Source organism: Gossypium hirsutum, chromosome A05 (genome assembly GCF_007990345.1).
Source record: "Gossypium hirsutum isolate 1008001.06 chromosome A05, Gossypium_hirsutum_v2.1, whole genome shotgun sequence".
Taxonomy (NCBI): domain Eukaryota; kingdom Viridiplantae; phylum Streptophyta; class Magnoliopsida; order Malvales; family Malvaceae; genus Gossypium; species Gossypium hirsutum.
In genome coordinates this window covers 36,011,059-36,021,131 of record NC_053428.1, presented here as the reverse complement: position 1 = coordinate 36,021,131, position 10,073 = coordinate 36,011,059, and the positions used below count along the sequence as shown (strand labels likewise).

Here is a 10,073-nt window from a genome sequence, read left to right as displayed (position 1 = left end):
ATTAACAAATATCGGATACAGTGATAACATATATTATACTCTTGAAGAGAGAACTCTAGTACAAATTATGAAGACGACAATATTGAGAGAGATAACTATAAACATCGAAAGAATCATTCCATTTAAATATACTAGTTTGCTATCCTTGTTTCACTTCAATCAAATAATAATTTATACCAATTAAATTAAAAACAGTCTATTTAAAAAATATATATAAACCTTTTTGTTAAATCAAATAACAATGAAAGTGTCGGGTGTAGATTGTTTTAAGTGAAATTATAGTTATGGTTCATATATTATGTTTAAATTTAGAATTTAGTATCTATTATTTAATCTAACATAATTTGATGTCCTTACATAATATTCTTAGTTGGTCAAAATAGTTGACATCCTTAATTATTTCGATTGACATAGTGAGGTTTTTTTCTTAAAAATATTCGTTCCTACTTTTCATGTCGGAACAAGTTTTTCATGTATTAGAAAGGTGTTATTAAAAGAAATTGACATCATCATTTCAACCGCAATGATTAAAGATGCTAACTATTTGGACTAACCAATATCATTTTAAAAGTAAATGATAAAATTATGTTAAATTAAAATATTTCAAATTTGAGCATAGTAGAGGGAATGAAACAACAAATTTATCATTATCTTATAATAACTTTATATAATAACTTTAAAAGGAGAAGAAGGATATGTGCTGTTAGTTAATCCAAATAATTAGCACCCTTATGACTTTGGTAGTTGGCGTGGATTTTTTAAAGCATAAATTTTATCTCATCATGTCAAAATATTCCTTGTTAAAATTGTATTTATTTTAAAAAATTAGTGTAAAAATTTTAATCAAAATAATTAAAAATATTAACTAAAATTATATTAAAAATTAAAGTATTTAAATTTAAATATAATAAAAAGACTATAATTAAAATTTAACCAAAGTAGTATATAAAAAAAAACACAAAGTGATGAAGACGTGAACAAAAGTTGCCCTTTTCAACCTTCTTTTTAATTAGAGATATAATATAGATATAAACATGACAAAAATCAGAATAAATTGATGAAAATCTTTCATCTTTCTTCAAAACTCTGGAATACCCATTTCTGTCAGTACAACAATCTTCATCTACATAAACCATGCATTGGATTTGGACCCCCTCACAATCCACCATCTTTTCATATATGTCCTTTTGATGTTTGAGTCGTCAAACGTGCGTTTTTGTTCCTAATATTAATCGTAATTCTATATAGCTCCAAGAAAGCAAGGCACCTTTCCATCATGGCATTGGCATTGACCGGAGACGACCTCGTCCGGTCGATGAGCCGGAGAATGAGTACTACAGGATTGGGAAGCAGAAGAGGCTTGGCTTCAGCTAGTATACGTGAGGCGATGAACCATCGGTCGATGAGCACGGGATTGGGAAGCAGAAGAGGCTGGGCTTCAACTAGTATCCGAGAGGCATGGAATAATCAAACCGATGTCTTCCAGCGAAGTGGGAGGGAAGAAGATGAAGAGGAACTGAAATGGGCTGCCATCGAAAGGCTTCCAACATACGATCGTATTCGAAAAGCAATGCTGAAACAGGTTTTGGAGGAAGGAAAAGTGGGATACGAACAAGTTGACATCGCCAACCTCGACATGCACGACAAGAAGAACCTCATGGAAAGCATACTAAGCGTCGTGGAACAAGATAATGAGAGGTTTCTTCTTAGACTTCGAGAGAGAACCGATAGGTAAATATCCAAAATAGTAATAAAATATTTGTCACCCTTTAATATCACATTGACTTCAAATTAATCCAAATTGCATGACCAAATAGGGTGGGAATTGATGTTCCAAAGATTGAAGTTCGATTTGAGCATTTATCCATAGAAGGAGATGCGTATCTTGGAACCAGGGCTCTTCCAACATTGCTGAACTCAACCTTGAACACACTTGAGGTGATTAAGATTCTCTTTACTCGGATAATTTTTTTTCTTTTATGAAGAAATTACATAAGTGTTTAACGTTGGTAGTTTTTGAACAAAATAGGGGGCTCTTGGATTAATGAAGCTTTTCCCTTCAAAGAAAAGAGTGGTCAATATACTTGGTGATGTGAGTGGAATAGTGAAACCATCAAGGTATTGTTTTCATTCTTCTGGAAAATAATAGACCTCTGCTTGGCAATTTAACTTATATTTTCTGTCTTTTGTATTACGTAGAATGACATTGCTTTTAGGACCTCCAGGGTCTGGAAAAACTACACTGTTGCAGGCACTCGCTGGGAAAACCGACACTAATTTAAGGGTATATTATCAAATTCTCTAGGCTTTTATAGTATAATCTCCATTGTTATAAAACTCTTGAGTCAAACACTAAATACTCCTTTTCTCTTCTTCTCATTTTTTTTTATAAAAAAAGGCAAAAACTATTTTTATATTTTTAAAGTTTTTCATTATATATTATATAATATCCTTGACTAGAAACTATTTTTCCTTAAAATAAAAAATATTTTAAAAATAATTTTGTCTTTTCAAGTTTTTATATAATATATTCAAATAAAATAACTTAAATAAACTTTTAAAGAAACCACCTCTAAAAGTAATCTCACTTAGAAATATTAAATTAAAAATAACTTCTCAAAAGTTGAGAAATAAAAAATAAAAAATCTATTATTTATTTAAATTTTATGATTTAAATTAATTTAAAATGTTTGATTGAATTGATTTTAAGAGTCAATTGTTTACAAACCCAATTGAAAAATAATTAAAAACTGAAAATAAATAGATAAGTAATAAGCCTTCAACTTAGGACATTATGATCTTTAAAGTCTCAATTATATCAAATTAATCAAAGTTTTTTTTTACATAAAATTTTTAAAAATATATTTTTTATATAAAATTTTCGGGTTGAATATCTCATATTATATTTTTATATTAAAACAACTTACAAAGTACTAAATACCATGTTACCAAAAAAAAACAAACAAACAAACAAACCAACATTTTAAAAAAATTCCAGAAGAACCAAATTGATTCCTACGGGAAGAATTCATTTTAAATCAACCAGTTGAGTTTGATTCTTGAAAAAAGAAAAATAACTGGGATAAGGTTTTTGGTTTAGTTTACTGATGAACAATGTTCAATCTTTGAACAGGTATCAGGAAAAATAACGTATTGTGGCCATGAATTTCAAGAATTTATTCCTCAAAGGACAAGTGCTTATATAAGTCAACATGATCTTCACCATGGTGAGATGACTGTAAGGGAAACACTAGATTTCTCAGGGCGGTGCTTGGGAGTTGGGACCCGATATGAACTCTTGGCTGAGTTATCAAGGCGAGAAAAACAGGCTGGGATTAAACCAGACCCTGAGATTGATGCTTTCATGAAAGCTACTGCAATGGCTGGCCAAAACACTAGTCTCGTTACTGATTATGTGCTCAAGGTTTGTCCATTTTTTCATTCGTTTCTAGTCTTTTATTTTCCATTGCCTATTGTTACTCAGATTCAGGTGCAAGTATGTATTCGACATGATGTATGTGGATGATCTTTGAATTCATATCCTTGTATCCATGTGTCGGGCATGAGTCTTGAACACCAATTCTTCAAGAAAAAAAATGAAGAATCCAAGCAACATGGTACATTGCAACAAAGTTGTAAAGATTAACCTTTTAACTATGATGTGATGACAGATTCTTGGACTGGATATCTGTTCTGATATTATGGTGGGTGATGACATGAGAAGGGGCATATCTGGTGGACAAAAGAAGCGTGTCACTACAGGTAAACTAATTCTAGACTGAATAATGTGAAGGATTTGAATAGTTTTTGTCCTCAAGTATTGTTTAGGATCATTTTTGGTACAATGGAGACTGTAGCTTAGGAATTGGAAAGGGATATTGCAGATGCTTAGTTTTGAACCCACTTTGAGCATGAATCAGTTAGGCTAATCCCTAAGTTCGTATTATTTGAGATATCGATAAGTTCTTTTATAGACTAAACTTTTAAGGTGATAAACCATTTTTAAGGACATAATGACATCTACCATATATTTGATATAATGTCCTTAATATTTGAAGCATTTTAAAACCAATTTTAAAACTCCTTGTTTCCATTTCACTTTGTAAGAAAATCCTAAAAGGAGCTAGTTACACAAAAATGCAGGGGAGATGTTGGTTGGACCTGCAAAAGCTCTTTTCATGGATGAGATTTCAACTGGTTTGGATAGTTCTACAACTTTTCAGATTGTAAGGTTTATGAAGCAAATGGTTCATATCATGGATGTAACCATGGTCATCTCTCTTTTGCAACCTGCACCAGAAACCTATGACCTTTTTGATGACATTATCTTGCTTTCTGAGGGTAAGATAGTCTATCAAGGACCACGAGAACATGTTCTCGAGTTCTTTGAAAGTTTGGGATTCAAATGTCCTGAAAGGAAAGGAATAGCGGATTTCCTACAAGAAGTGACTTCAAAGAAAGACCAGCAGCAGTATTGGTGTAGAGAAAATGAACCTTATCATTACGTATCGGTATCAAAGTTCGTGGAGCATTTCAACTATTTCCATGTTGGTCAAAAACTTGATGATGAACTCAGGATTCCTTATGATAAATCAAGAATTCATCCAGCTGCATTGGTGAAAGAAAAGTATGGAATCTCAAACTGGGAACTTTTCAAGGCTTGTTTTGCAAGAGAATGGCTACTGATGAAGCGCAACTCTTTCGTATATATATTCAAGACAACCCAGATAACCATTATGTCTGTCATTGCTTTCACTGTGTTTTTTAGGACCAAAATGAAAGCTGGTCATATATCAAATGGAACAAAATTTTATGGTGCACTGTTCTTTAGTCTCATTAATGTCATGTTTAATGGGATGGCAGAGCTTGCACTCACCATATTTAGGCTTCCAGTTTTCTTCAAACAAAGGGATTTCTTATTCTATCCAGCATGGGCCTTTGCTTTGCCGATTTGGGTCCTTAGGATTCCCCTCTCTTTGCTTGAGTCAGGGATATGGATCCTGCTCACATATTACACCATTGGTTTTGCCCCATCTGCTAGCAGGTATGGAAATGCACTATATTCAGTTACATAGAACTGTAGTTACCATTTTCCCACCTATGAGCTATGTTAATCTATAATTCTATTCATTGGCACATCAACAACTTTCAGATTTTTTCGACAATTCTTGGCATTCTTTGGCATTCACCAGATGGCCCTTTCTCTCTTTCGATTCATTGCTGCGGTTGGAAGAACACAGGTTGTAGCAAACACACTTGGTACCTTTACCTTGCTGGTGGTTTTTGTACTCGGCGGATTTGTTGTTGCCAAAGGTTAGCACTTTCTATCTTTAAATTGGCTATGCTTTTTAGGGTTTCCTTTATGATTATTGATATTATTGTTCTCATAGCAACTTTCAATAATCTGTTCTGGCAGATGACATCAAGTCATGGATGATATGGGGATACTACATCTCTCCAATGTCGTATGGACAAAATGCTATTGTCATTACTGAATTTCTTGACAAAAGATGGAGTACTGTAAGATCTCCTATGAACATGCTTAAAGAAAGGTCTATATTGTATAAATGTTACTAGTTAATCTTGATATTTCCTTTACATTACCATTGCAGCCATTTAACTCCACCACAGTGGGGAAAGTTCTTCTCAAATCCAGAGGCATGTATACAGAAGAGTTTTGGTATTGGATTTGTGTTGCAGCACTCCTCGGATTTTCTCTGCTTTTTAATCTCTGTTTTATTGCAGCATTGACCTATTTGAATCGTAAGCAACTGAAAACTCATGCTGATAATATCCCTTAGCAAAGTATGGTTTCAGTTTTAAAATTAATCTCAAAAAAAATGCAGCTCTGGGAGATTCCAAAGCTGTTATTCTGGAAGAAGACGATGAGAGCAAGAAGCAATCATTTTCCAATGGACAGCCTAACTTAAAATCCATAGAAATGAGTTCACCATCAACTGATATGGCAATGAAGAATAATCTTGACAACTCAGTTCCTAGTGGTGCAAACCAAGGACCTTCAAATAGGGGAATGGTGTTACCTTTCCAACCCTTGTCACTTGCATTTGACCACGTGAATTACTTCGTTGACATGCCTGCTGTGAGTCCCTTCTCCGTATTTTTACACGCATCAAGCAATTTCTTTTACCAAAAAACAAAGAATAGGAATAGGAATAGATGGTAAAATTTGGTATCCTATTCAGGAAATGAAGAGCCAAGGAATCGAAGAGACTCGTCTTCAATTACTACGAGATGTAAGTGGAGCTTTTAGGCCTGGCGTGCTAACAGCATTAGTTGGGGTTAGTGGAGCAGGAAAGACCACCTTGATGGATGTTCTAGCTGGTAGAAAAACCGGTGGCTATATTGCAGGAAGTATTAGCATTTCTGGTTACCCAAAGAACCAACAAACTTTTGCTCGGGTCACTGGTTACTGTGAACAAAACGATATCCATTCTCCTCATGTTACCGTCTACGAATCTCTTGTCTACTCAGCCTGGCTTCGTCTTGCAAAGGATGTTGATGCAGAAACACGAAAGGCATGTTCTTTTTTTAGCCCAGGTCTTTATTATTGTATGTTATATCTATATCTAACTGCACCTTATAGCTTAAGAAATTTAATTAACTGTTTTATTCTATTGTGCAACAGATGTTTGTTGAAGAAGTAATGGAGTTGGTTGAGCTAAATCCTCTCAAGAATTCGCTTGTCGGCCTGCCTGGAGTCGATGGCCTGTCAACGGAACAAAGGAAAAGGCTCACAATAGCTGTAGAATTGGTTGCTAATCCATCAATCATCTTCATGGATGAACCAACATCGGGACTTGATGCTAGAGCAGCTGCTATTGTCATGCGTACCGTGAGAAATACAGTGGATACTGGAAGAACTGTGGTCTGCACAATTCACCAACCAAGCATAGACATTTTTGAAGCCTTTGATGAGGTATATTCTTAAAAATTTCAGCGTTGGAAACCTTTACTTCCACTTTATCTTCCATTTGCTTAACCCGTTTCCTTTTTCAATGCAGCTCTTTCTGATGAAGAGAGGTGGACAAGTCATTTATGCTGGACCTCTTGGCCGCCAGTCCCACAAACTTGTAGAGTACTTTGAAGTAAGAACCAATTTTCTCACACTGCATACCATGGTTTAATATTACAGTCATGGATGTGTTTTCGGTCAGATCGCATTGCATACGTGTTAACAATAGTATTAGAACTCTTCGAGGCTTTGATCGCAACTTATGTCTATAAACTTTCTGCAGGCAATCCCAGGGGTTCCCAAGATCAAAGAAGGGTACAACCCTGCAACTTGGATGCTGGAAATTAGTTCCACTGCTGTCGAGGCTCAACTTGACGTTGATTTTAGTGAAATTTATGCCAAATCTGAACTTTATAGGTAACTAAAACTGAAACTACTATTTGTTTCCCTCCATTTTTATCTCTACTGAATCTGAAATGTTGTTGTAATTTTACCAGGAAGAATGAGGAACTTATCAAAGATCTAAGCACCCCAGTCCCTGGGATTAAGGACCTTCACTTCCCTACTACATACTCTCAAGGCTTCTTTACTCAATGCAAAGCCTGCTTCTGGAAGCAACACAACTCATATTGGAGGAACCCACAATACAATGCCATTCGATTTTTCATGACATTTTTCGTTGGTATCATATTCGGAATGATTTTCTGGGGCAAGGGAGATAAGATGTAAGTTCAACAATTCTTATTTAGTTATCATTTTGGTAGTGAAAACAAAACTACAGTTCAACATTAAAAAATGCTATGGCTACTAAGGTCCTCTCTCCTTACTAGGTGGTCTCTTAGAGATGTTGGATGGACGAATTGATTTAAGCCCGAAAGTCACCTTGACCCAACTTCGGCACCAACAATTCCAACATTAAATGTGCAATATTTTCCAAAGAAATTCGCACTTTTATTTCTTTGTTAAGTTAAAACTCCATCAACTTATAGATGAAAGTTTGGAAATCATTAGAAACTCTTATAACAAAGTTCCCAATTTGGTATCAGCAGGTCATTTTATATAACTCTACATGGTCGTCATATATCAATGGGAACAGAAATATAAACGGCATCCCTTTTCTGGAAGATATATCTATGTCTAGCCTTTTTGGATTTCATTTGTGATAATTTGTAAACATTCTTTGAACAGACACAAGCAACAAGATCTAATGAATCTCTTGGGAGCTATGTACTCAGCTGTCCTTTTCCTAGGAGCCACCAACACTTCAGCGGTACAATCCGTTGTGGCAATCGAAAGAACTGTCTTCTATCGTGAAAGAGCAGCAGGAATGTATTCACCATTGCCTTATGCATTTGCTCAGGTAGCAATAGAGGCAATATATGTTTCAATCCAGACATTGGTGTATAGCATATTGCTTTACTCAATGATTGGATTCCACATGGATGTTGGGAAGTTCTTCTTGTTCTACTACTTCATATTGATGTGCTTCATGTACTTCACACTCTATGGGATGATGCTTGTAGCTCTTACACCTAACCATCAATTTGCTGCCATTGTCATGTCCTTCTTTCTAAGCTTTTGGAACCTCTTTTCTGGTTTCCTCATCCCTAGGACGGTACGTATTAGAAGCCTAAAGCATTAGTTCAATGCTCTATTAATCTGAACTCAGGATTCAATATTCATGCAATCATTATTAAGAAGTAGCATTCAGTTAATCTGAAATCTGCAAATCCTATACCATATTTCTCATACTGTGTCCTCCGTACAATATTTACCGGGATCCATTAGAAATAAAAGAAAAGGGTCGCAATACTAAATCTGCTGAATGCCACTTCTTAAGAGTGACTGCATAAACCAACTAAGTTAAACTTTGGGTTCTTTCTTTATCTTAAATTACAAGAAAGAAATGAAAATGAAGTCTATGGTTTGAATATATGCAGGAAATACCAATTTGGTGGAGATGGTACTATTGGGCATCTCCAGTGGCATGGACAATCAATGGACTTGTGACATCCCAAGTGGGTGACAAAGATGATCCTGTTGTGATACCAGGAGAGTTGCCAATGACAGTGAAAGCTTACCTTGAGACACACTTAGGGTTTAGGTATGATTTCCTTCCAGTTGTTGTTGCTGCCCATATTGGTTGGGTCCTTCTCTTCTTATTTGTCTTTGCATATGGAATCAAGTTCCTCAACTTCCAAAGGAGATGAGGAAAATGCTCCTTACATTCCCTTTTTGGTGCATGAATAATTGTCTCAAAAGAAGGGATTTAAAACATTCTCCTCTGTGGTTCTATAAAAATGTTGGGGCACATGTGTATATAGATACACACATTGTAATTTGTTGTTCTTTTATTTATATATACATTGTAATATGTTCTTTGATTTTCATTTCAAATAATAATGTTGTATTATTGTTTACCTGTGTCCTTTGTGTTTGCTTCCTTCATTTCTTAGGAGGAAAATAAAGGAAGAAAAATCAATCTTTCTACCCTTGTAGCCTTTTATGATTTGAAGGTTGGGCCTTTTTTATTTAACAGTGAACTTCCCTTTCCACCAAACCACAACATCTTCTTTTAAGGAGAATTTTTTAAGAAAATCTTGTCTCCAACGCTACACTAAATATCCTTCCATTTTAAATCAGCAAAAGATTTCTACCTACCCCATACTGCTTTAAGCCTATCTCCAATAAAACAAATTTTCTCTTTAGTTTCTTGAATCAAATCCAGACCAACCAATTTCTTTTCGCTATGTTTAGTCCAACACAACAAAATATGACACTTCCATACAAAACCTCATACTTAACCTAAAAACTATTATTATATTTGATTGAATTTTTTTTGCGAGAATGTTCTTGTGCAACATTTCTATTTGTTTATGATATTCAAACTTAACACACATATGGAATAGTCAAATTTTTATAGTTCAATCTTTTATATCTTGAATTTCGAAGAGACTAAGATATGCAAACGAGTTCAATATCTTATATCGACTAATTTGAACATAGTAATGCATTTCTAGTCTCACTCGATCAAAGGACCTTAGATATTACTCCTATTATTTAGGAGAGACAAATCATGTCTTGATCACTCATATCTCAT

The 10,073-nt window shown here is 34.7% G+C and overlaps 1 protein-coding gene across 1 annotated transcript; it reads left to right on the top strand.

Annotated features, from left to right (window-relative positions):
* Positions 1–1,276: 1,276 nt before the first annotated feature.
* LOC107904199 (pleiotropic drug resistance protein 2) lies at positions 1,277–9,367 on the top strand. Its single transcript, XM_041111942.1, has 18 exons — positions 1,277–1,731; positions 1,818–1,938; positions 2,030–2,118; positions 2,200–2,284; positions 3,134–3,424; positions 3,672–3,762; positions 4,144–5,044; positions 5,153–5,313; positions 5,417–5,520; positions 5,613–5,763; positions 5,847–6,100; positions 6,204–6,536; positions 6,647–6,937; positions 7,023–7,106; positions 7,257–7,390; positions 7,471–7,698; positions 8,162–8,588; positions 8,914–9,367. Exons 1-18 carry the CDS (start codon positions 1,277–1,279, stop codon positions 9,181–9,183), a joined length of 4,470 nt encoding a protein of 1,489 aa, XP_040967876.1. The 3' UTR covers positions 9,184–9,367.
* Positions 9,368–10,073: the final 706 nt, after the last annotated feature.

What these genes read in the sequence shown, in the direction of transcription:
- LOC107904199 (XM_041111942.1), top strand. Translation starts at nt 1,277, where the DNA reads ATGGCATTGGCATTGACCGGAGACGACCTCGTCCGGTCGATGAGCCGG. An exon ending in AACTTGTAGAGTACTTTGAA is followed by an intron (nt 7,107 to 7,256) that starts GTAAGAACCAAT and finishes AACTTTCTGCAG; the next exon opens with GCAATCCCAGGGGTTCCCAA. An exon ending in GTTTCCTCATCCCTAGGACG is followed by an intron (nt 8,589 to 8,913) that starts GTACGTATTAGA and finishes GAATATATGCAG; the next exon opens with GAAATACCAATTTGGTGGAG.